Source organism: Colossoma macropomum, unplaced genomic scaffold (genome assembly GCF_904425465.1).
Source record: "Colossoma macropomum unplaced genomic scaffold, Colossoma_macropomum, whole genome shotgun sequence".
Taxonomy (NCBI): Eukaryota; Metazoa; Chordata; class Actinopteri; order Characiformes; family Serrasalmidae; genus Colossoma; species Colossoma macropomum.
The window spans coordinates 28111839-28139729 of record NW_023494784.1 but is presented as its reverse complement, the minus strand read 5'-3'; the positions used below and the strand labels follow the sequence as shown (position 1 = coordinate 28139729).

The window sequence follows — 27891 nt, the reverse complement described above, 5'->3', positions numbered from 1 at the left end:
AGTTACACCAGTCTCGTACTTCAAAATAAAAGTTCTTCTCGAAAAGGTCGGTTACGAGAGAGAAAACATTAAAGTGGAAAATAAACATTTCCTACAATCATAATAAATTAAACGAAGTCAAATTATATATTGTTCATCACATCGATGTTTTTGTTCATCACAACGATCTTAAATAAAAGTCTTGCTTACTTTGTTAATTTCTAAAGTTTTTAAAAGTTTTTTAAAGTTTTACCTTTGTGTTTTTAAGGATCTAGCTATAAAAATCATTTTTTTATTGCAAAAATTTATTTTCAAAATATGTTTATGAGAGGTAAGAGAGCACGAGTACTCCACTAATTACTGTTATTATCAGTATCTTCAATCTCCAGGCTTGATTTCCCCACAGTCAACTGCTGGTTGTTGTGTTTTATGGTGGGGAAGCTTTCAGCATGAAATCAGTTTTAATTAATAAGTAGCTGGCAAACTCCATCACTGACAGTAACAATCAAGAATAAAACTGAAAGAATTTTAATGGCTCCATCAGAAAGAGAGAGAGAAAGTTGTCTTTAGTGAGCACCAATGGCGAGGTCTGGAAAGGACTTCTATGGACCTAGTCTCTCTCTCTCTCTCTCTCTCTCTCTCTCTCTCTCTCTGGTTGCATGAAGAATGCATTGTCTATGTTGCATCTGTTATTAACTGTAATATGTAACTATATGACTTACATCTTCCTTTGAAGGGAAATTCACATTAAGTTTAATTTTCTAAATAGCATAAATGTGAAAAAATCCCAATTGCAATTGTAGTACTTTATACAAAATAATTTTACAGATTTTGCCTTCAGATAGTCAGTAAAGTGAGGTCATAGCCAAAGAACTGGATTATATTTACAACAATTAATCTTTCATTACAGGGGAGCTTTACAGATGTATTTGCACCGTCTTTTTATTGGGAGAGATCTAGGCACCTACAGATCCAGGCATATAGGTCCATTGGCTTTTGCAGGGGTCAAAAAACAGTTAGAGAGATGGATAAAAATAAATAAAAAATAAGTAAATAAAACAATCAGAAAGAGACAGGGAACTAGAAAAATAAAATAAATAAAAATAACACAAGAGCCAGGGATTAACAGAAAACAAGAAAACTCAGAATCACAAGAGAGATGTCATGAAGACAAAGACTAAAAACAAGACACACGTGATCATAATGAGATGGAATGATATGGGAGGAGATAACGGGAATGTGGAATTGAATGAAGGCTTAATGAGGTTTAGGTGATTTAATACAAAAATGGATTTTAAACACCTATATTGGGGCGATTGTGTTATGGCACTAGAGTGAATATATAAAATAATTAATGTGTAGTAGCCTGGCCTGGAGCAAAGCGACTTAAATTGTCTCAAATTGTCACACTGTTACTTGCTGCATATTGTCACACTGACAGGTTATCTTGACATCAGCTATTGTATAATGGCCTACAAACTGTTTCTTTAAACATAAAAAAATAACAAAAGCCTATAAAAATATATATAAACACACTGTTTTAAAACAGTCACAAGTCAACCTACTGGTAGTCAACTACCTGCACATTCTGCATTTCTTATGTCAGTCAGCTGAGAATCATGTCCTGTCAGGTCATTTTAGTAACATTCAAAGCCATACACCTACACATATGCAGAGCTTTTCTTGTGCAGAACCTCCTTATAATTTCTGAAGAAATATGCAGCCTTTACTATACTTCTACTGACCATCTAGTCCATTTCATTGGCTGTGTCAGATTTTCTATCAGGATCTTTTCTTCTAGGATGACTGAGATGGTGAACGGCAGAACCAACACACAACACAGCCTGAGTAACAGCCAGAGTAAATGGATGATATGATGAGTTGTCAATTGTACTACATCTATAAAGGCTTTTCTCTTGTTCATTATCATGACTTTACCCAGTTTATTCATATTCAGGTGACAAAATTGTCTTTCTCTGTATGTCTTGTTTGTTTGGATAGTTTTGGAGGATGGTCTCAAATTTCACTGACACCAGTTGAATTCTTTATGATGGAACTGTCAATACTGTTACTAACGAAGACCGTCTATGAAGATTTTATTTAAGGTCTAATTGTTGAAGACAGAAAAATATCAGTGTCATTTGAAAAAAAAAAGCTACTTGCATCCTTTGCCCTTTTGGTAGCAGGCTTTTAATTAAAGGAATAACCCAACACTTTCGCTCAAACACATTTTTTGTTGCAGTTTTAAAACTGTGTTTTCAATAAGTGTGTAAGATACGGTTGTATGCAAAAGTTTGTTTAAATTATTTTCTAAGTGAGGAAAAAAGACCCATATCCCACCCCAAGCTTCTAAAGGGAATAGAATAAGACCATCATGCTGTGGTAAGACTTGATAAAGAACACGACTCAGCTTGGACTGTTTTACTGCTCCATGCTTGTTTGAATATTAAAATGTATCATCAGAGGTGAGAAGCAATAAAGAATAATAACACAATACATATGATATTTACCTTGCATGAGTTTTTCTTTCTGTTTACATATTTTATATTGCATTTAAGCAGTATACTTGCATGAGAAAATTATGTACATATTTGAATTAAGTTGATTCACTACATTTCAGTGCACATGCAAGTGAAGCATCTTACAACAAACATAACGTAAATAGACAAGAGAAAAGACAAGGCAGTCTTATTTAAATAGCATCTTTCATATGCTGTGGTCATTCAAAGTGCTTTACAAATGAAAAAATACAAAGATAATTCAAATTACATTTGGAAAAGATCTATGAAATAGAAATTAAAAACATGATTTCAAAAACAGATTTAAAAGAGAAGAAATAAAATGTACATTTAAAAACAAAATTAAACATTTAATGAGGATAACAAAGTGTCGTAAGTGTAGCAGAGCTAGCCCTCTCTGCTGAAATAGGAACCTTTTCAGCCCGGCTTTACAATTGTCTAGTGTCCACGGTATTTTAATGCTCTCTGTCTTTGCTGTTTCATTTAAGAGCAGCATAGCAGCTAAAAAGTAACTAAAATGTCGGAAGAAAAGTGATAAGGGGACATCTCTGTATGGTGATGATGGCCTCCAAATGCATCAGTACGAATAATAATCAATAGTAAATCAGTCAATGTTGTGGAAACAATTGTGTTGCAAGGCATTCTGCATTCATGTTCATACTTCTCTCTTACATGAAGATGTGAAGCTCTTACGTCTTCCTATAAAAATACTCAGCGACTGCTTGCAATCGTTCACTAAAATGTCAATAACTGTACTGAACAGAAGAAGAGTTTTCCTTTTGTGATGATGCAGGTCAAAGTTCCCACCTTAGTCTAAAACGGCAACTTCATCAACATCAAAAGAAGAGAAAAAAATGTGAATGAAAAGATAATGAAGAGTTTACACAACACTTTACAACAACAACAATAATAATGATAATAATAAACAAAATAATTAAATAAATAAAAACGTAGTACTGTAAAGCAATGAATTCCTGTTGTAATGGCTGTGATTGTAGTTTGTGCTTTAAATATTTTATTGACAGTTCTTCTTTTCAATAGGGGGCCTGTTGACACACTTTGTCTGAAATTATGTTTCTGTGGCATGAGGAAAACACCTTGAAAAAGAAATTCTGCGTTTCTAAAGCTAGCTTTCTGTTGTCTTTATGGTTCACTGCAGGTGGAGATGCTGCAACTCTCTTTCCCTTTTATAAGCCTGTAAGACCAGTACTAACGTTCATACATAGGCCTACATCAGTTTTGCAGCGGCGCTTAATTGACCAAACTGCAGTATGTGTCGTGACCACTGGAGGCCGCTAGTACTTGTGATACAGGGAATCCTTGTTCAGGGGGTTCCCAGTGTTTGTAAGCACGCCCCCCCAACCACCACTTCATCCCTCCGCCATAAACACACATTTTTCTTACTATACCCTAAATGAAAATGTTTAGCAATGTTAAGGTAAAGCAGCTAAAGAAATTCTACTTGTAACCACAGGTACCAGACACGGCTTTAACACCAGGCATATTTAAAAACAGGCTAATACTGGAGCCCAAGGAACTGGCTGTCTCTGATCTGGCTTTGGTGCCCCAGTGGTAAATTTATTCTGGAAATGTTCACATTACGTGCTGTTCTGAGTCGTGCGCTGTCACAGAAAGAACTAGTCGTGATTAAAGTGGCTCCAGCCGGGAGCGCTGTTGGATGAGAGGAGCGGGGAACACGGCGACGGACGTGAAGCCGGAGCGCTGAACAGTAGCCGTGAACGAGTCGTTCTTTTGAACCGGCTCTTTAAATTGCTCGAGTCGAGTTCACAAGTAGCCTACAAACAAATATTTTTTCTTGAGTCCGTGTTGTCTGCTGAAGACTTAGAACGCATTTGATATGAAAAAGAGCATATTATTTTACAAATTAACCAATTATAATTTTTCTTATGCCTCCCTGAACTGAGCGGTGATCTTTGGGAAAGAGATCAGAATAAAGTTGTCTTGAGTTGAATCGATGAATCGAGTCTGACGTTCGAGGAAAGAGTCGGCTCAGTTAATTGACTCGAGCTGAGCCATCGCTCCTCCGCGGCCACATTCAACGTCACCGGTGGCGCCGCTGGGTTAGAAAGAGGCGCGAGCTCCGGTCCAGTCCTGCTCGTTTCTCTCCGCTCACACGTAACGGCATCGATCATGAGGAAGCACAGCGTGGGAAGGCTGGGAGGGAAAGAGAAAAGCACAAAAGAGGTGCAGAGGCATTTCGTGCCAGGTCAGAACGCATCTGACCCAAGCGGTTGCTGAAGTTGTATGGAGGGGGCTGGTGGGCTGGGATCAGGCTACTTCACGCCGAAGACGGACTAGAGAAAGTTGGAGGCTGCCTGAGCCGCATTTCTCGCGTTGCTCGCAGCGCTGGAGACTCGCTCGCTCCAGCCCCGGCGCCGTCTCTCCTCCGGCTTCCTCAGAGAGGACCGTAAACATGGCAGTGTCCAACATGGTCTTTTCTGACGTTGAAACTTTTCTTGATAACCACCCCGAGCTGTTCGAGGACTACCTGATCAGGAAAGGGAAGTACAGCATGGTGGAGAAATGGCTCAAAAACCACCAGGCGAGTAAAAGCACCGGGAATGCCAGCGCGGAGCCGGACAAGCCGAGCGCGTGCAAGGACAGCTGGGCGAGTAAAGGCGACGGGCTCCAGAGGCGTGCGTCGCAGAAAGAGCTGCGCAAAACTTTCGCCAGGTCCAAAGCCGTGAACGCCAACAGGACGTACGACGAGCACGTCAACTCGCGGGCTCAGGAGCCGCTGACCAGCATGCGGAGGCGCGCGCTGCTCAGGAAAGCCAGCTCGCTGCCTCCGACCACGGCGCACATCCTGTCCGCGCTGCTCGAGTCCCGGGTCAACATCCCACAGTACCCGTCCACTGCCGTGGACTTCAAGTATTACCTCAAAGAGCACAACGAGAGGGAGTTCTTCCTGGAGCTGGTCAAAGACATTTCCAACGACCTGGACCTGACGAGTCTGAGCTACAAGATCCTGGTGTTTGTGTGCATCATGGTCGATGCCGACCGCTGCTCCCTGTTCTTGGTGGAGGGGACGGCCAACAAAAAGACTCTCGTTTCCAAATTCTTTGACGTGCACGCCGGGACCACCGTGCTGCCCTCCCTCAGTAACTCCGACGAAGTCCAGGTTCCGTGGGGTAAAGGGATTATAGGCTATGTGGCTGAGCACGGAGAGACTGTTAACATCCCCGACGCGTATCAGGTGCGAGAGAGTGAGATACTTCTAGAAACCTCGGGTCTCTCAACTTGTGCTTGTAGGCCCACCACATTCCACTTCCACGCTGTTACTTTCAGTCTTTTACTCTTGCCCCAGGTTGATCTTTCACTACTCCCCCAGGGGTCTGTAATTATTTGGGTGTGGCTCTCTGTATTGATTAATGAATTGATTAGTCTATCAAAAAAATCTGCTCTCCATGTTTGCTCTCTACGATCCTCCACTTCTTCCAGACTCAGCTGATCTGTTTGTCAAGTAGTGTACAAATGTATCCAATGAAAATAATCATCAAAGAGTTTTGGCAGCTGTGACTCAAGCAGATGTGAAATATCCACATGCAAGGATCAAATGTGCAACAGATGTCCATCCCAAACATCAGCGCAGTGCATGGGGTCAAGATATTAAAGCTAGAAACACTGCAACACCATTTGCATTAATCATTGATTTTCACAAATCAAGCAATATTTTGAAATGTGACTGAAATGGTCAGAGAGATTTGGTAACCCATGGCAGCAATTAACATGAAAAACAACTATGATCAACACAAATTAGCCAAGGCCCTGAATGGTAGTACACTGAGCGCTCCACTCAACATTTGAGGGAATTTAGTCAAAATTCACCAGGATTAACATAATACTGCTCCAAGAATAATAATAATAACAGCAATTATTATTATTATTATCATTATTATTTAGTCGTTTGTTTGGTTTTTGTATTATTAAGTAATGTTTGTTTCAGTAAAGCAATGGCAGCTCAAGTTGGCCAAGTGACAAGAGAAAAAAATTCAGAAGTATTCAGGTCCTGTCTGCACACCTACTGTACATGCCTAAAAATAATGGGTCTTCAAGGGTTCTTTAGTAAAGATATCCATGATTAAAGGGTTCTTTGCATCATTAAATGGTTCTTCAGATTGATGGAAAATGTGCTGTAGTTGGTTCTATATAGAACCTTTTTGAAAATGGTTCTTTATAGCACCAAAAAGCGTTCTTCTATTGTAACAAGCCTGACATTCTTTACTAAAGAACCCTTGAAGAACCACCATTTTTAAGTGTGTATGAAGTGTAATAGATACAAAAAGTGTTATACACAAGAAACAAAGAAACACAAAGATTGAAGAGGAATTCCAGCATTGGAATTTTCTGCATAATTAAACCATTAAGATTATTAGGATGTGCACAAAGTCATTCAGAGTTATTTGTGTGAAATGTTTCATTCTAGAGAAACTTACAGAGTCAGAATTGTTCACAGTGGTTGCGATAGGAACCAGACATCCGAAGTGTTTAATGCCCTTTAAAACTAGATCACAGAAAGTTATTTCACAAAATGGTTATGTTGCCTGTTGGCTGTTTTATGATAGCTTTGACGTAAGGTTTATGCATACTTTTTTTTTTAATTCAGGGCAGGGTACATGCAGAGTGCTGTTTAGCAAAATAGTAGCCAAAAAACGTATATTTCCTTATATTTCTTTATTAACTTAAATGTAGCACTATTTTGCCATTAACATTACATATACAAACTCAGAAGACACCATTACTTTAACGTTAACTGGTCATTTTGGATAGTAAATAAAAAGGCTGTATTTGTGTTGTAGACATCACAACCCCTGATTCCACCACCACTGTAAAGAAATGATAGTTGGTAAGTTTCTGTACAGTGCACCAGTTCCCATCAAACCACTCTAAATGAGTTTGTTTACATCTCGACAATTGAATTATGCATGTCTTTGGAAAAAATGGTGGAATTCTCCTTTAAATGTTCAATAAGGAACTTTGGAAACAGCACCGGGGTAATTCCATATGAAGCTCTGAGTTTACTAACAGAGAGCAGGATAATTATTTAATGTATGTTTTATTGCTTGACCTGCTAGCAAGAGTGATTCCTAATTCTGGCTTTTGTTTTAATGAGTGCAGAGATTAAACTGGGATCATCAGCTCTATATAATGCTAAAGCATTTAACTTAGATTGTATCCTGTATCTGCAAAGGATTTGACCTACATGCAGCAACTCGACAAGAGTCATGGTTCCAGCACTCTCACTTTTGAGGTTAAAGTGTTACAGTAATGAAAGAAATATTCTGTAACACAAAACACCCATCTTGAGTTACAGGCTGAATTGCCATGTCATTTAACTACATGAAATTCTTTTATCATGCTACAGTAATATCCTGTAATGTGTTTACCTGCACAGGACCATCGTTTCAGTGATGAAATTGACAAGCTGACGGGTTATAAAACCAAGTCTCTGCTGTGCATGCCTATTCGGAACAGTGATGGAGAGATAATAGGAGTCGCACAGGCTATCAACAAGAGTCCCAGCGGAGCACTCTTCACTGAGGATGATGAGAAGGTAACAGCTTTTAATCTGAAAAGAGAACATTACATGTGCAATGAGAGTAAACTGTCCAGCATCCAGTGTTCCTCACTTGTATAAAGCTATGTAGAAAAATGATTTCTTACAAACACATGACATGATGAAGTGCTGTCACACAACATGAATACACACAGAGACAAAACAGCACTGCAAGACCCAGGCAGGTGCTTCATTTATATATGATAGGTGCAGATACAGAAAAAAAGTAAGAGAGCTCTTCAGACTGTGTATGGTTGGCGTTGCACTGATGGGCAGTTGGGAGAGGTGGCTGGTCAGAGGTGGTAATGGTTGTGGTTTTAGCAGGAGCAATTAGTAGTGATTCCACCTCCTGTCCATGTGTGTGGCTGCTGTCCAAGGTCCTGGGCAGTGTTTGGTTGGTTTGGCATAGTGAGTGAGTGAGTGAATGGAGATGGAACTGCTGGTGGCATGCTGTGATACACCCCTTAGTGTCCAACCTGCAACACCATAGAGACCTGATCATGGTGCCCTACATGTGTATAACAAGAAATGCTGGATTCTGAAGGACCAGTTCAAAAGGGAGGCAGTTCTTTAGCTTTTGGCAGGTTTCTTCTGCATCTGCTTGCTTATAGTGTGATGATTCCAATTCAAAACTACAAAGGACAAGCCATGGTTTCCCATTGCAGGGGATGTTCTATAGGCTGAAGCCTGGCTCCTGGGTGATCTGGTGTTGTTCGACATTGTTTCCCTGCAGGTACAACACAACAAAATAAGGTTAGAGACAGTTTTTTTGTTTACACACAACTCTCAATCTGAGACAATGTTCATGCTTGCATTCTCAAGCTCAGAGTAAATGCAGATGACCTTTCGGGACTCCACTTTCCATCCATGTGTTACACGGTTGTCCACAAGCATGGTACTGACTTGGCTGCCATCCAAGGTACTGGGTAGGGGCATTTGGGAGGTCTGGGATGCATTTGAGGGATTGACAATGGAACAGTTGGCAGCACACTTTACAGTTTGATTTGTATTGCCTTTTAATCACTAATGTGACTCCTGTCTCCTCATAGTGTAGTATGGGATACTACATGCAGTGTCCAATGACTTATACAACCCCTGACGCTTTTACAGCTTATTTATGACTAAATTGCAGATCATTTTGAAAGAGATGAATATGTAGAATGTTTGGTTAAAGAGGAATTCCAACGCAAACAAAGTCAAAGTGATGTAAAATAGTTTATTGTTAAGAAAATTAACAAAATATATAACCTATGGTCAAACCTTATGGCAAATATCCATTCTATTTACTATGCAAAGTGACCAGTGATTCTACACGTGTCTTCGGAGCTCTTATGTGTAGTGTTGATAATGGTAAAATAGTAATAAATCTAAAAAAGAGCTTTCTTCAGGGACTGTTTTGCTTTATATAGCTCTACATGTATCTTTCTGGCATGAATGTGCTTAAAATGATGTTTTATGCTAAAACCTTATCTTAAAACTATTACACATCAGTGTCTCAGGCATCAAACAGTTCTAACAATTTCATGTAATAATCTTCTGTGATGTAGCTTTTAGAGGCATTAAATGCTTTGGACATCCGGTTCCTATCACCAACACTGTGAACAATTTCTCTGTGTAAATTTCTCTAGAACAGTGTCTGCAGAATCTAGAAATATCTTTAGAATTCCCCTGTAAAACATCTACCTTAAATCCAACCTTAAAGGTAGACAGTTGCTACTCTAACAGTGTAGTTTAATAAATGTCCTCTTCAACTCTCTATGGTTTAACTTATGAGGACAGAATTTTAAAACAAACTTTTATTTCTGACTAACTGATATTTTGTAGCTTTTCAATTTGATGAACGAAGAGGGCAGGGAGGCCACGCCAGAGAAACCATACGTATTTGTCCAGCATGGTTATGGAATCATTGTTATGGCTAATAAAGTTTTTGGAAAGGAAGACTGTTCATGAGGCATGTAATTATCTGAGAGTTAACATCTGTGAACCAGGCTAATTGCTTTCCATATGATTTACCTTTGAAATGATAGACCTGCAGCAACATGGCACTCCACCTTCCACCCTTTCATTAAAAAGAAGAAAAACTGCCTTTCATTAACGCAGACTGATTTGAGGTTCTGTAAACTCAGAAGAGGTATTTATACCCAAGAGAGATTTATCAGCTTTTAATCTACCTGGTGTTGAACCCCCTCAGAGTGCAGTGTTTAGATAAGCGCAGTGCTGTGTCTGTACACATATTACTCTGATAGGAGTGAGAGTTGAGAGAGGATCTCTGTGTTCCACAGACACAGCAGAAAGGCATTGTTTTCATCAGTGACGTTAAATGTTTAAGGCTGACTTTCTGAATGCAAATTAAGCTTAATGTGAAACTGTATTAAGTGCTGAATGAGGATTTTAGTTTAAATAGGCTTAAATCGTGTCTGTAAAGGTGGCATTCATCATACTAATACATTCCTAAATCATGAGGTTTGGCGTGGCCTTCTTATTCCAAAATGAAATTACCTGTATTTGTTAAAATGTCCACCGTTTTCCAACTATATTTTGTTTTCTTAATTGGATTCAATTGTGAAATCCCACTTTGTATTGATTATTTCAAAGATTTTGTACCATACAGTATTCCAGTTGTATTAGTCTGGATTAGTTGGACTGCAGGAATACCAACTTTGCTGTGTGATTCATGTACACTATATGATAAGATGATAAGATAGTGATGATAACAAGCCACTGCAGTAGATGTTGCCCTAAAGAATCCTTCAAACAAATCCTGAGCTTATATAACAGAAACGTTCTATCTCTTGTCCAAAGCTAAGATCAGACCAGCTCATGGTAAGATTTTGCACAAATTCAGAAGTAAATCCCATCTTATTGTATTTAGAACATCTTATCTGAAGTTAGGAAATCAATTATCAGTTGTTTTGTCTCTTACAAAGCGACTGATGAGTAAAAAAGTATACTGTTAGAAATAAAGGTTCTATGCAGATGAACTGGAAGTTTAGTAACCTCAATCAGAGAAATTAAGAATATTTCCCATGTTCAACTTTATGTAGTGTGCTTTCCCTGTGTGTTATTTCTGTTTACAAACAGCCACATGTTCATCTCTGTTTCATCTTTGCCGCCATAACTATAGTATTTTGTTTGAAATGTTTTACTGACTTTAATATACATAATGACTGGGAACTGGGGAAAAGGTGTCTTGGATTTTTTAAACTGCAGAGCTAGAAAAAAATCACTTTGACAACTGAAACCACTGTTTTACAATATGAATAAAGTAATGACATAATTATCACTAGTGAACTTGTTATGCTACTGGTCACAGTTGCCTAAATGATATAATTCTCTTTTTACCAGAATCATTAAAAGTAGAAACAGAAGCTTAAAACAAAAGTAAGGACACTGAGGTCATCTGAAAGTAAGGACACTATTTAGAAAATTCTGGCAAGTTACGATGCTTCTGTAATTCTCTTTTCCTATCTGGAGATATACAATAATGAGCTTAGCAAATGTCATTCTGCAGTAGCTGTTGTCCTAAATTCCATTATATCTGAAGGTGTCAGTGTCTAAACAGATACTATTTTAAAGTCAGGACGTTTCTGTAATACAGCCCCTGAGTTCTAATTAGGAGGGGATGTGAAATGAATCTCCTATATCACTTATCACTGTTCTGATTGTAAGGTCTATTAACATAAAATAAGAACTCAGTTCTGAAATTTCAGTTAGTGCAGAATGTTAACAGTTTTTTTTATGTTTCACTTATTTGTTGATTTATAAACAAAATATGTCAAATATTTATGTTTGTGGTACATGTATAGTTCTATAAAGTGGATAAGACTAAAAAAATACTAAAGATTTATCATGATTTTGAGCACATTATTATACGTTATTGTGCTGTAAGGTGGATTTGTATGATTCATAGCTCTCCCCAGTTACAGAAGGTCCTCTTCCTCTTTGTCCGCCTGTGTGCAAGACAACATCTTTTAGCCCAGGCCAATACCAGCTATTGAATGCATTAAATCAAACAGACATTCAGGCAGTGGTAAGCAGAAGCTGAGTGTCTTGCTGTTGTTCCTGCATTAAGACCTGTAAGGTAATTAGATATTAATTGTACTGTAGGCACTATGAATGGACAGGAGATGTATTTCTAGTTTGAAGATGCTGAGCTAGACAGATTCATCTTTTCAGGGTACGAACGAGAGAGAGAGAATGAGAGAGAGAGAGAGAGAGAGAGAGAGAGAAAGAGAGAATGTGATGCAGAAGCAGATGAAGAAAAATAGAAAGTTATGCCATATGCTGTTGGGTTTTGATGCAAAATTTACAGTTATATAACTGATTGTTTACATCATCTGACATGTAAGCATAGTTAAAATGACAATACTGATCGCAGGTCACACCATAAAGGACAGGTTACTTTCCCTTTCTCTCTTCCTCCCTGTCTCTTTGACTTTTTCTGTCACACTTATGTTGAACAATACCTAACGCCATAAATTACATAAAACTTGTTACCTTGTCTCTAACTGCCATGCACAAATGCTGTGAAACACAGATAATTCACAGAACCAGTCAGAATAAAGTGAATAGGAGAGATTGAGGAATAGAAAGATGTATCATGTCATGATAGACATCACAACAACATATAGTGTGGCACAGAGCAGCAGACCAGATGTACGAAAACACGAATGATTCCAGACACTCCTTCTAATTAGTCAATTCAGCTACTTTAAGGTGCACCCATTGCTGACACAGGCATTCAATTGTGCACACACAGCTTGTACAATCTAATAAAAGCATTGTCAATGGAATGGGATGCTCTAGGAGAGCTGCACATGAGCCTAAGGACACCATGCCTAATGCCAAAGATTGACTAGAGGGGAATAAAGCCCCCAGCATTTGCCTATGGAACAGTGGAACTGTGTTCTCCTGAGTGATGGAGCTTCATTCAGGACCTTTGGGATGAAATGAAGTGCCGTTTGTACTCCAGAATTGTAGCTTACTGTGCAGCACAGTTTCTATGCATGATTTGTAGGCTGAATGTTTACATGCTGCTTTAAGCCATCCAGACAGTAATTTGAATGTCAAGTGTCGTCATATCATTTTTTGTGTGATTTGCTGGAGAAGATTGAGGCAAGTTTGAGACCCCTGTTGCTAATCAGATATCCAGAATACATGAAACTGTGCAGGGATTTGTGTAAGTTTCCCTGTTATGTTTGTGTATATTATACATGTTATAGATATTATATTTATATTAATTCCTACAACTGTAAACATGAAATTAGTTTACTGTTTGTTTAAATAATTACTTCTATATTGTCACTGTAAAAAAAAATGAAAACATAAACATTATGTATGCATTTTTGACAAATTTTATTTTTCTACATTGTTTAAGCACAACAGCTGCCTTTTATATCGTGTGAAAAATTTATGATAAATGCCCCAACAGAAATGCTTTAAAATGACTTAAAAAAAACACCTCATTATGCTAACTTACATTAAAAGGTAGGAATGTTTTTGCTTCTCCTGTGAAGTTAGTATTCTGAAGATACATCGTAATTTTTTGGACAGTGACAATATGTAATTTTGTGTTTTACAGACTCACTAGTATCAAATAGAAGAGAGTGGGGCTCAAAATAACCCTGGGAAAAATGCAACATGGATTTTTTTATGTAGTTAACCAGGTTGAAGTAAAATGTTCTTTAAGTCATAACAGACTCATCTGTGGTTTTTCACAACAATCAAAGGGATATTTCTCAAAATACACCCTTAAGACCATACCATAAAAGTAACTTTTTTCATCATAAGGCTTTTTTTGATCACTGAGTGTAAAAGTCGAAGTATTCACATCTGTATTATTTGAATCTCTCTCTTGGTGGCTTTATATGGTACTATTGAAGCAAGTAAACAACTGAATTACCCAGCCTAACTACAGCCTCCACATGGTGGTGTTAGTTTTAATGCTGTGCTACAACTAAGCCACCTAAATTAAACAATGCCATTGAAGTTTATATTCCCCCTTAAAAATTCAAACAGTCAGTTTTTTGGAAGTTTTCATAAGCACTATAGATAAATAAAAAAATATATTAAACATATTTAAAATATGAAAATATATTAAACATATTTTAATTTTATTGTGCTAATATTTGCTGTTCTACTTTGTGGTACATTTGCTCTTCACTAGTCAAATTCATGTTGATGAATATATTTTTAGGTTTTAGGGTTGGAAAGCTTTTCTGGTCCAAACAACAACTGTATTGAAATAATTTTGTTTTGCAGCAGTTTACCAGACTTTTTGTCAGCTGTTACAACAAGCCCCTCTGTTACAATTGCACTTACTCTGCTTTCAGCTGAATAGTTCATAAACGGCTGGAAACAAGGTTTATGTTTTCAATTGTAACAGAGGTGTTTAGTGTGCTTGTATATAACGTTCTTCAAATACAGTGAGAAAATTCTTTGAAATTTGTTGCAATTTTCCCCAAACCAAAGCCAAGTATGTAAAAACATTGTGAGGTTTATGGTCAGTGACAAGGGAAAAATAAGCAAAATTAATGCTTGGGTTTCTGAGGGTTAAATGAGAGCTTGAGAGTGAGAAGAGAGACATAGGGAATGAGAGTGAACAGGGTGAATGATGAGAAAATGAAGAGGATGAATAAGCTGGGAGAGTCTAGATGAGTGAGCAGAAACAGTGACCATAGATAATGACCTGGTGGACAGCAGTATGAGAGATAGAAGAGTGAAGAAAGAGGGTGAGCTAGCTGGTGATATTACCTGTAATGGGAAACATTGGTGATAGGCAGTGTTACAACAAGTCACTCTCACTGCAGTACTTCAGCTAAATTTAATTAGCTAACTAGGTAAAACAAAGTAAATATAGCTAGCTGGATAGAGGACTCACTGGAGCAGCTAAACACAAATGGCAAAATACCATGCTAGCTTGGTAGTACTATCACTCTTGACCATCTAAAAGAAGGTCCTTTGGTAAGGACATTAGGGAAGACCAGCTTGGTAGGAGGCACCACCACAGTCACCATACTGGCACCGAAATTTTGTGTTAACAGTGCAGATTGGCTGATGGCATTATCTTCTTCTTTGATAGTCATGACTCTCTGTTTATTCTTATACTCAGCAAAGTTAATCACACATTTCAGATGTGTTGCACAGTTGAGTGAATGATGTGATGAAGCTAGGGAAAGTAAAAGAACATGATTGTAATCCGTCACACTCTGAGTGAGATTTAGTCTCGGGATTTATGTGGCTTGTGTGCAAACCACCAATCAAAAAGTCCAGACCTCCAGCACGACAGCCAGAACATCATTATGCTTTTGATACTTGAGGGTAAACTCTCATGTTGGCTTTACTTTATGAGCTCTGTCCTGCAGTGCTGTTTCATCCTGATCACTGAGACACAGAGCAGTGAATGAGAGCTGATCACAGCACAGTAGGAGCCCTCATCTACATTGATACATCACATTACTGAGAGCAGCTTCTCTCACAGCTTTGGTGCGGTGCGCTGTGAATGGGTGCTAAGAATGCCATTAATGCAGTTAGTTCATTCAGAGCTATTAGTTCAACCAGTTATCAGCTGCCTAATGTCAGCTGGGCTAGTAAATATGTAAGTCAAAATGACTGACTGTACAAATTAGCTGATATTGCATTAAGCTTTTTAAAACATGTCAGACAGTGTGTGATGGTCTTTAGTGTATTCAAGCTTTATAACACTGACAGAGGCACTGGACAGGGAAACCAGATTAGGGGGTGGGTCTATGGGTGCTTGAGCATCTGCCCCTTTGCCCCTTTATATCTGAGGTGTCCTTTATGAAAATGTTTTGTTTGTTTGCAAGACACTTGTCATGAAACGAACTGCCCAAAAATGATGTCCATAAAGGTCAACAAATTAATTATTAGCAATTCCTACATGTTTAGCAGCTGCTTTCTTTGGTCCTCCAATCACTGCTTTGCAACTGTTGTTGTCTGCCAAGCTTTCAGTTCTTGATCAGCACACTAGCCTAACAAAGTGTTTTTCAAACCCAAAAGCAAATTTAACAAATATCAGCCGTGGATTCATCTGTGTGAAAAACTTCACCATAAATTGAACAGACATCATTTGCTCAGAGGCAGGTCTGAGGCTGTTCAGTTGGTAATGTAAGGCAGTTTGACTGAATTACAAGCAAACTGTATGAAACATCCTATAAAAAGTCTGTTGCAGCCTCAGATCCCAACTGTAATTTTAGTAAGCATGATAACAGTTGGCCTTTGCTGAACCATCCAAATCTTTGAAATATGTATTAACGGAACATTAGTTACCATGAGTTGAGACTTCTGTACCGTAAGTTGATACTTTGTAATTGACAAAGTAAAGGTAGCAAATCCAGCTCAAGCGTAGTAAACGAGCAGGGACAACTAATGGGCCTTTTCATTCCTCTTACAGTGAAAGCAGTTTGTTAGCATTTAGTAGGAATTTTACTCTTTGTTTTGTAGTCATCCATTTGTTGAAATGATTTACTCTTACTCTTATTTAGACTTAACAGTGATTTCCCTAAAATTCCTGAGGAGAAATAGCATTAGACAACAAAAGGACAGATGAGAGTTTAGTTGCAGATAAACATGAGTGTTATTGTCTTGACAACTCTAAGCACAATGTGTGACTTTATTGGGATCTCTACTAAAACTTAAGATGAGACATGAGATTATCTATCTATCTAAGCAGCAGGAGGCTTAAGTAAAAGTCTGTTTTTTCATCTGATCTCGTTGTCTAGGAGAAACTACAGAGATATTAGGGAGATTTTAAGGAGAAAGTCTTCTCCTTGATTTTTTTTTCCTATGGCTTATGTCATTTATGTTAGCCCTGCTAACAAACACTAAAGGCTTAATGTCAGTTTATGAAACTTTGAAATATCTCCTGATCTTGTGTCTCTTAGCTTGTCTAATCACATTTTATTGGCTCCCAGCTGCTATGGTGAGAATCAAGATCAAATAATCAGAATTAAACTCTGTTGTGAAAGTAAAGTCTGAAAGCCTTCAATCATTGTTAACTATCAAGATGTTTTAATATTTTAATCTGACACTAATGTTGTTGAAATTGCACAGTCAACTGATGATCTCTTGAAATAATTAGAATGATACATTTTAATACATCATTATAATGATGTAATATGATGTGGTTTTGTTGTCGGATTTCTTGTTATGTTCTTCTTGAATGTCAATTGTTGCTGTAGTTCAGCAGGTTGTGCTGTAGTTGGTGTTGATCCATATGCCCCTCTTATCTCCTGCCCCTCCACATGTCTCTGCATGTCTGTGGAGGTTAACATCAGGAATCATCAAAAGAGAATAAAAGTGTGAAATGAGAGAAATAAAGGACTATGAGTGTGTATATGCCCCTCTGTGTGTGTGTGTGAGAGAGAGAGAGAGAGAGAGAGAGAGAGAGAGCAAGAGTGGCATCGATCGTCCTGTCAGAACCTGCTAATGTCTAATGAGCTATTGTATTATTTGGCACAGTAGGTCATTTAATCCCCGGCACTCTGTGACAGGCTAACAGCATCACTCACACGCATGCACACACTCACGCACACACACGCTTTTAAAGACATCTCTTTTTATCTTTTAATACTCCTACAGAGAGGCAGGTCAATGTCTTAATTTAGTGCTGAATGGATGGCTGGGACAGGCCTGAACTATATGGGTTAGATTTGTAAGGCTTTGCTCTGTTGAAAACTCTGTTTTGGAGCTAAAGAGTGGCTATCACTGCTCTTTTGGCTTTTGCCTCATCTCATGTGAATTTACAGGGATTTCCCTCCCAAAGCGCAAAATACTAGGAGGAAAAGTTGAACAATTTAGGAAAATATCTTGTTGCGATTTTTCTGATCATTATTCCAATATTACCATTATTTTCTATAAATTAAGTTCTGTTATTTTTGGCTAAGAAAACCAGCATATCCACTTTCTTTGGCTTGAGACTTAAATTCTGCCAGTTACTGCCAGTTAGGTGTGGTTGTATTGTCATGTTGTCAAACAGCAAATGGCTGTTTGGTTTCCTTTGATTGGTCTAATTCATCAGGCACTTCCATGTTATGAAGTTAAATTTCTGCGCTGAGAAATTAAGACAACAGTGTTGATAGTAAGACCTATAATAAAAATGGCAGCTCCTGCGATTTGACAATTCCCCACTTTCAAATAGCCATTTTGATGTAAATCAGATCAGTGTTTGAACCCTACAAAGAGGAGATTATAATAATGAACCACACCCATTGACAGTGGCCGATAGTAAATCTGACTGTTTCATGTAAATACTATAAATTAAATACTGTAAAGTGAATAATGTCTATTTACCTCCTGTGAAAGGTTGTGTTATTGTTTGACACTAACAGGGCTATCATTGTTTGCGCTGAGAGATATAGAATTGAGAGTTTTAAAAATACGTTTATTTATTTTCAATTAAAAATCACGTCGCCTTATTCTTAATTTGATGAAGGAAATAAAAAACCTATAACATAAGAAAAACAGTATTTGAAACTGCTATTTGATAATATTTGGTAATACGTTGGGGATATTTTACAACACTATCAAAGAGCAGGTTTTGACTAAATAAACACTTGACAATTTTCTTTTCCAAGTGATTGTTAAAAGCACATACTGAAACTCGTTGGTGATGCAATTCTTGCTTTACTAAAGCTACTCAAGTGTGCTGTGGCTCCTGCGTGCGCTGTGGCAAAAATGTCACTGTTATTTGATGCACTGCTAGAATCTAAGAGGTTACGCTCAAAATCATACTGTTCCCAAAACGACCTGGGTGCGCTCAGCGAAGTTGAGAAAGGATTTTACATTATCGCACTGTTTTCACTTAGCACGTAACTCAAGTTCAGCTCATCCCACCAGTCAAAAATGAACTTTTGATTCAAAACAGAAAGTCAAAAAAATACATATTTTCTTGAATTTCTGACATATTATGTTAAAATAATGTTATTTTCCTAAAATGATTACTTATTATGTAACAGTCACATACTTCCTCAACCAGTAATAACTCTTTTTTTTACTTAGTCATTATTTTGACTTACTAAGTCCAGATCTTGAGGAATTTTAGTCATTTAGACCTAATGAGACCCAAAATTTCTCCTACCTGGCAGAAACATATTTTTGTTTCATACAAAACTCACATGAGCCAAACGTGATAATATTGCGCTGGTCATATGTTAATTACGAAGTTGCACCTGTGTTTATTTGCATGTGTGTTCTTGGTAGATAACCAGCTAAACTGGTCACCCCCACCAGCGCAAAGTTTCGGCAGTCTGTCTGTAATTAGTGTCTCTCTTAGTAAATCTGCCCCTATATGTGCAATGTGTTTTCTCTCAGCCTGCTTATAATGAATGGAACAGTGCAATGCAGAGCATTAGGAGGATAAACTGTGGTTTCTCTGCACAGAAGAGTATAATCCAGGCCAAGCAGTCAGCCTTTGGGTATGAGTTGAGTGTATATGTGTGTGCGTGTGTGTGTGCGTGCACCGTCCCTCAGTGTATCACAGGCAGAGCTTAGTGACGCTGCTGCTCCACTGTGTTTTTATGTGCTTTTCAGTGTGCATTAGCATCACGTTAATGCACGCACTGCTCACCACTGAATTAATGATGAAATTCCCAGTGTGTGTGTATATGTAAGAAATAGAGAAACAGACAGAAACAGAGAGAGAGAGAGAGAAAGAAGAAGAAAGAGAAATGATTCTCAGAAATAATCAGTATGAGTAAAAGAAAGAACTAGAATGCACAGCTTTGAAATTCTATATTGAAAACTTCAAATGTGTTTGATGTGTCTACACACTGATACTCAGCTTTGTTTGTACTTACTGGTATGTCTCAAATCCAAGATATTTTTCATGTTACAGAAGGAATCCCCCAATGTGCTGTGTATGTGCTGTTTCCTCTCTCATTCAAAAAGCAGTGTATACTGATATCGCTTTACTCGGTCATGAAATCGTATCCACATTGCACATATGAAAGCATTTGGTGCAGATCAAAGTGTGAGTACCACCTCAGAACCCAATCTGACTCTATGATGTGGATTTTCATTTTCATATTTATGATTACTCATAGACTCACAGTCCTGAGTGATTCATAGCTGAAGTGGTGAATGTTTCCCCAGCGTTTGTTCTGCACAGCTGCCACTGTGCTCTGAAATGTACTACATTAATTCTCCTCAGGATTAGCAGCCTGGTGGGAATGGCATTACAGAGGTTTTAATGTGTAATTCATACATAATCATATTCTCTCATTTCTTTGATTAGCAGATGAGGACAGGTTGCATATCACCTATGCAAATAACTGTACGACTCCGGCATCTCAGTTGTGTATATTTTTAATTAGTTCCTTCAGTCTAAGTTTATACTGAAATGACTTTTTGTAACGTGTCAAGTAATAAGAGAAATGTATGAATACACGCAGGGTTGGACATAGATAAAAATAAGCCCTGGATTTTTTTTGCCCCAGACTGGCCACTGCAACCATCTTTGTACCCCCTTAGCTGAATACTCTCTGATCACTTTATTAAAAGCACCATACTCCTACCTAAAAACATGTTATCCCAAAACATATTATCTCTATTGTTTGGTAAGTGGCCACTAAAAGTATAATATCTTCGCAACACATCTACAAAGTTAGGTTTTACTAACTCAGCTTATTGCTAGTTGACCTTAGCTCCATTTCATATGGGCATTAAAAATTACTGTAAAATAAAGCATAAACAGTTTACCTCTTTGGCTGTACACTGCTGTAATATTGGTAACACTGTGTGTTTATTTTGACTTTTTTTTACTTATTTTACTAAGAGCATAATGGCTCATCAATTTCAAAACAGTGGGAGCACCAGGATACCAGATCAGCAGCTTGAATAATATCATCTTTAGTGATTGAAATTCTTTCTAAATTGCTGTTAACATTACTCAGCTTTCAGGAGTAAATATGTAACCTGACTGACAGATTGGCTAAAGCCTTATGTAACAGGACATCCTGCAGTTTATTCGTAGTGGTAGAATGCAATAAATTGGCCAACTTGCTAGCTTGTTAGTGGGCTCCTTTGCAGATGTAGTAGATTAACTGGGAAAAGAACAAGTAGTTACTATTAGTTCGGTGATTTTTTCCCCTCTTGTTTAAGTGTTTTTTTCTTATTTCTCTTTTTTTGGCACTCCCTTTTTCTGGTTTCTTTAAGATGTACTTCTCTTCGTTTCTCCATTTTTTACCAGTTTTGTCTGCTGTACGTTTGATTTTGGTGGTGGAGATAGGAGATTGTAATTGGATCATGTGATTGGACCACTCTCATCCTCTCTCTCTCTCTCTGGGGACGAGAGCATTGCCCGCAGATAGAGCAGCCCCCTGGGAATTCTCACTGTAGTCCTGATGGCCAAGCCATCTCTGAATACCTGTATCTGGGAAAAACAGAAAAAATAAATGAAAACAGAAACATAACATACAGCATTGCATCAGGCTCATGACCCATGTTTGAAATTATATATGTAATATGTCTGTATCTGTTCAGTACTGAATGTTGTTATCTAACTGGGAGGCACGAGGGCATCACTGTAACACTAAGATATAATTGAAGAATCAACCTCAGAGACTAAAAAAGTCTTTGAGTAAGCAATCCTAACATCCATACAGACAGTATGCAAGATGTATTTCACTGTTTGAGTAATGTTGATATATTTCTCCTTAAGACTTTTTACTTCACCGAATGTCATCTGATCTTAAGTTTAATATGATGCTTTTATATCTGGTTATGTTAAAACAAAACTTATATGACCAATGTAATTGCTTTTATAACTATGGTTGCCTGAACGCTACACTGTTGACTAGAAACACACACACACACACACACACACACACACACACACACACACACACACACACACACTCTCACACACACACACACACACACACACACATTAGTCTTTCTGTCAGATGTCACTGAACTGAGTGAGAGCACTTCCAGCAGCACGGCACTGTGTTTGTATGATTGGACTGCAGTTATGGTGATGTTGAAAAGGCTGAAATGATTTTGTGTGGGCCACCTGCCCAGAGAGTGACCCCTACAGAGCAAATTAGAGTCATTAATGCCAATCAGTGCACCTGACTTTGAGCTGATGATGATGAAACCAAACCATGACAAAGGGTTGAGTCTAGGTGGGTGTTTTTGTCTTCCCTTTTCACATTTTGCTTTTTTCCATGAGAGAAAGTTAGGAATAAATGTGCCGGTATAGACTGGCAGGAGATACTGTCACATAATCAGGGAAAATGGTTAACAATAAACCACAAATATTTATGTTTTTATTCAATTATTCAATTATTAGTTTTAGACACTCACACAAAATGACACTCAGTAGTAATAAGAGAAGCAGTGTTTGTGTAAATTAGCCCTGGGCTAGGCTAAGCAGGAAATTAGTGAGGCACTCGTGTGTAGAAGGTTTCAGGTGGAGCTGTTGTGTGGGTGGGAGTCTGTCAGTCTGTAGCACTCATCTCTGGCCTTCAGCAGGTGTTCCACAGCTTGCTCAATTTTTTCCACGCTGTTTGAAACCCAGACATTCATCAAGGTCAAAGAGCATGTGTGTTCCTCTCATTCTGAATACAAAAGCCGACAAAACACCAATTTTTTATTTTCATGTTTTATTTAAGTTACATTTCTTAAAAAGGAGAGAGAGAGAAACAGAAACAAAGAGAAAACAATGAACACACACATAAAACTTCTGGTGTGACCTACATTGTCTCTCACACAAAAACACTTATTGCTGGCCTTATCAAGCTGTTTGTCTCTTGCTTTGGTGTGTGTATGTGTGTGTGCTGCTCTTTAAAAGTAGGGCATAGGGGCCCTGAGGTTCTAACCGGCTGCTCCGTGACTGCTCACCTGTAATAGCGGCTTCTCATTCTAAGGTTTAGTTCACGTGTCAGTTTAAAAACATGAAATAAAACTCCATTAATTCATCAAGGTTCACAATGAAAAGTTTTTGTAGTTTAGAGCATGCCAGTGGCAAACATCTTGTTTTGTAAACAGTCAGTTTGAGCCACAAAAGAGAGTCACCAGTTCTTAGGAAAAACTCCAGTTCTTATATAGTAAAGTGCTTACCATGTTTAACATGTCGCCACCTAATAAGACCACATTAGTATGCACTAGCGTTGCAGTACTCAAGTCCAGTCTTGGTCTCAAGAAAATTAACGGCCTCAGTGTTATCCTGGTCTCAGCATCATTTTGACTCGGTCTTGTCTCCGGCTCAGGGTCAAATTGACTTGTAAATCGCATGGAATTCTCTCAGTGTCAATGGAAATGTGGCAGAAGTCTGGACATTCAAAGTCTGATTCAAGAAGGCTTTGTGCAGCACTTGTGGCAGTTGTGACAGCATCATGGAATGGAAGGTCTTGTTCGATGTTACTGTATGAGTCTCATTACCAGTGTTCAGCTTGTCACTTTAGATGCTCATGTAAGGGATAATCATGTGTCTGTTCAAACTGAAGCACAACCCATGAAGCATGATGAGCAGTGCTCTCACATTTCATTAGCCACGGGGTTAAAATGACAACAAACGATGCCGAGGGAATCTGTCGATAGCGCTCTCCCCAGCCAGGGTCACTTTGTTTGGTTATTAACCCATCCTTCAGCCCAGTGTCAACACAGCTCTGTCCTGGCATATAGCCTCGTCGTCCATGTAGCCTAGGGTAATGGGCAAGCACACAGAATCCAGTTAGACCAAGCCAAGCTTTTCCTTGAATCCCTGTATTCATAGACAGAGAAATATCCACACCCAGGGTCCCTCTAGTCTGGCAGGACAATAAAACTGGCCAAGCCGGAGGACTGCCCAGTTCTCAGCGTCATATGACAAGAGCTACATATTCAGCTGTGCGTGTCTACAGGTTACTGAAGTTACTCAGAAGAGGAAGCAGAATCAGCGTGCACTCCACAGCCATCGCCCTCGGAGATCTCTGCCCTTTTAGCGTGTGTGTTTAAGGGTTGAGTTAATGCAGGAAAGCTTCCATGGGCCTGGCGGCTCCAAAGAATGAAATGGAACTGTGGCTTTGTTGACCTTTTCATGTTTTAAAATATTACGGTCCTACTCACTACAGCAGACACTCGTCTGTGAATGTATTAGTCCTCTGGGAAAGGCCCAAACAAACCAACAAACGGCCAAACATACAGGTTTGCATGCAGTTGTGAGCGGCTGTCAGCAGAAGTGGAGTTAAGTGAAGCTGTTTGCTGTTAAAGTGAGATGCAGAGTCAGTTCTCTGTCAGTACAACTTGTTTTAAGTGTCTCTCAGACAGTGTGTTCTAGAATGAGGAGAGAGTTCCAAAGCACATCAAAGATAAGGCATGACTTTTCTCCTCATTAAAGACAAATCTGTTTAGTTCTTCCCTCATCATCAGCCATTTAAAGTTCACTTGGACGGCTTCAGGAAAATTGAACAAGAACAAAACAGTTCTTGAGGTTGAAATGATTTTTTTAATTAAAAATGCGTGAGAGTGAGGACAATAGGCGAGGAGAATGACAGAGTTTTCATAAAGCATACATTGCTGTCAGCTGGAATAAAAGAGACTGGTTCCTTTTCAAACATTGACGTTAACTTTGAATTCATCCCACTAAACGGAACTGAATGTTCGGATTGACTTACATTTCTGCTGATTAGAATGTGTAGGGATGCATGCACCATCTAGTTCACAAAGTCTGGGAAGAAGACCAGTTTAATTTTTGCTTTGCACTTTCTACACAAGATTCAGCATTTTAAAATACAGCCAAACCTCCTTCAGACTTCTGCTCACTGAAAAAAGCCTCTGAAAGACTCTATTCTTTTGAATGGTGGTAGAAAGCCCTTGGCTCCAGATGTCAGGAGAACAGCCCGAACCTGGGTGGTGCTGAATAATTTGAATGCTGCTCTCTATAGCTCAGATGGGCTGTTTTTAAGCATCTTGTTTCTGATGCTGTCAGGGCCATGAGCTTTTATGAATTTTAAAGATTTTATTTATTTTCTCTCTCTCTCTCTCCCTCTCTCTTTCTTTCTGTCTCTCCTCATTTTTTCTCGTGTATGTGTATCATCATTATGTGTGTGTGTATGTTTATGACCCTGTAAAAACTGAAGGGCTATTGACACAATTTGTGAATAAGCTGTTAAAGGAAGGCTAAGCGGGAGTAGCTAAAGTTAGAAGCTAGATAGTATGCATATGTGTATGAGTTTGACAGAGAGAGAGAGAAAGAGAGAAAATTATGTAATCCTGGGAGATGTAAGCTGAGGTCTCCAGTCAGTGTGACCTGTAGGATAGGAAAGTGTGTGTGTGTTAGTGTGAATCTAACACTCAGTCAAAAGGTGCCACCACCGCCACCTTCACCCTTTTTCCTTCTTTCTTTCTCATCTCCAGCCCACGCTCCCCTCATCGGTCCCTTCTCAAGCACAATGAGGCAAAATAATGTCAGATGTTTAAAGAGACTTTTTAAATATTTCATAAAAAATGACTGAATGTATTGAATCAGCAAATAGGTCAGTGATATGGGCTGAAGACATAGTGTGCTAATGGAAACACACAGAAAGGGAAATGTTTGCTGTATTGATATATCGGTGCTGGCAGATGAAAGCTAAATAGAAAAGGCCATGCTTCATAATGTTCAGTCAATAGCTCACTGAATGGGTTATTCCACAATCAGAGGAGAGTGGCTGTTAAGATTGCACACATTCAATAGATATTTAATAGCATAAACTATTACAACATCTAGGCTACAGTGTGTGCCAGACAATCAAACGTCTTTGACAAAACAGAATGATTATTCATTTAAAGAAATTAAATCCATTATGTTTAGTTATACTTTACTCTGTGGCACTGTCGTTTATGATTTTTTTTTCTTTTTTTTTTTGTAATTTCAAAAACTGCAGGTCACAGGTGGCATTTGCATGCCAGTGGGGTCTTTCATGCTTCCATTGTTTTGCTGTACTATGTGTATCGATTGGAATATTGTTTTTATGTAGAGTCAAACCTGTAGTGGAGAAGTGATTTTGCATTGTATCCCCTCTTAATTTTTTAGAATGATCTGTGATGACAAATTGCTTGTCTAATTTTCCTCATAGAAACCATAAACGGTTCCACACGGCCAACGTTGTCACTGTTGATCTGTTGCTGCTCAGACTGTTTGAACCCATCTGCGCTGACCGACACAGGAAAGCAAAGGAACCACATGATGTTTTAATCGCTATTTTCCTTTTTTTTGCCATTTAAAGTATTGATAAAGTTTTAGATTTTTTTCCAAAGATCTTGGTCTATTTTTTGTCTTTTGTCTGAAAGAAAAAGTGCCATCTTTGACCATTCAGCTAAAAATTGTTGATGTCCAAAGTTTCAGTGCATCCCTAATAAATAGATGTAACGTAAGCACATTTAAAAAAAAAATTCTTGTACGCATCACATACTGCCTGACCATTTTTCACATGCTGTTGAGCTGAATTTATCAGCTGATCAACACAGTATGAATACAGATATACTGAGTGTACAGGTCACAGTTATGCTCATTTGTCAATCTTTGTTAAGACCATGTGGACCGCCTGAGCTGACGAATGCTGACCAGTCATCTCTCTTTGCAGGTGTTGCAAATGTACCTGCCTTTCTGTGGAATCGCCATTTCCAATGCTCAACTCTTCGCTGCGTCCAGAAAGGAGTATGACCGGAGCAGGGTAAGAGCAGGCCCAGTTTCAGAATAAAAAACACTGAGGGTACATTAGAAATAAAGAGGGTGCATACATCCATTTACTTATATCCTACAATAAAATTAGCAGCTATTCAGTGTTCTGTAAAGGCTGACTTTGCCTGTCACAATCATGAAATTTTAACTGACATAAATTACCTTATAAATAATTAATCGTAATATTTTATTCATTGAATACAACTATTAAAGTACAAACCTGAAGTGGCTAAATGACTGATAAGCTATCTCGCTTCCCAGCTGCCGATACTTAGCAGCTGCCATCTGATGACAGACACAGCTCAAACTCAAACAAACATTACTTACCGCTGCCCTCTAAATGTGTTGTTGAGGTCAGCTCAAAAAATTATGATCAGGTGAATATGCAACAATTCACAATATGACCAGAAAGCATATTATACCTCCATATGATGTTATTTAGCATGATAAAAATAAATATCATCAAATTGACCACCCTTACAAAATTCAAATGGAGGTTGCAGTGCATGCTTTGAAGAACACTGGAATACACCAGTGATGAACACTATAGGATAGTGAGGGAATAAAATGATCTGAATCGTCCATCTCATTATAAACCCAGTATAGCCATTCGCCCACTGCTGACAGTATAGTTGTGTGGGTGTGTGTGTGTGTGTATGTGTGTGTGTGTATTGATCTGTAACTGCCCACATACTCTCCTGCTGGTTAGACAGTTCTTGTTTGGAAGGGTTGGGGGCAGGGTATGTGTGTGTGGGGGGGGGACATATTTGGTATGTATATGTTGCATAGGACCAGAACCAAGAGATAGTGTGTATGCACTTTTATATATTTGTGTGTGTAGTGTGTTGGTTGCATAAGGCCAGGGTTATAATTCTAACGTCTGGCATCTTGAGAGAGTCTATGACATTTCACACGTTGTTGATCCCAGAAGAAGGAGTGAACTTGATGATAAGGGAAAATAAAAGGGGAGGGGGATTATTGAGCATAACTCATTGTTTTATAGCCACTATAGTATTTTACTGGATTGATGAAATGAAGTGGATTTTGTAGAAGTAAACATACCAGAGTGGCTAGAGCATAAGATCCTGTGCATAAGACCAAACAGAACTAAGACATGCTTAAAGACTTTTAAGCCAGAACTAGCACAAATA

At 38.5% G+C, this 27891-nt stretch overlaps 1 protein-coding gene across 1 annotated transcript in view; it reads left to right on the top strand.

The window, feature by feature from the left end:
• The first annotated feature begins 4658 nt into the window (after positions 1-4658).
• Positions 4659-27891, top strand: part of pde11a (phosphodiesterase 11a) — a 70128-nt gene continuing 46895 nt past the window's right edge. Inside the window, exons 1-3 of the mRNA XM_036566997.1 lie at positions 4659-5715; positions 7915-8073; positions 26643-26732. Of these exons, the coding sequence (XP_036422890.1) occupies positions 4933-5715; positions 7915-8073; positions 26643-26732 (1032 nt within the window). The 5' untranslated portion in view covers positions 4659-4932. The remainder of the gene's footprint in view (positions 5716-7914; positions 8074-26642; positions 26733-27891) is intronic.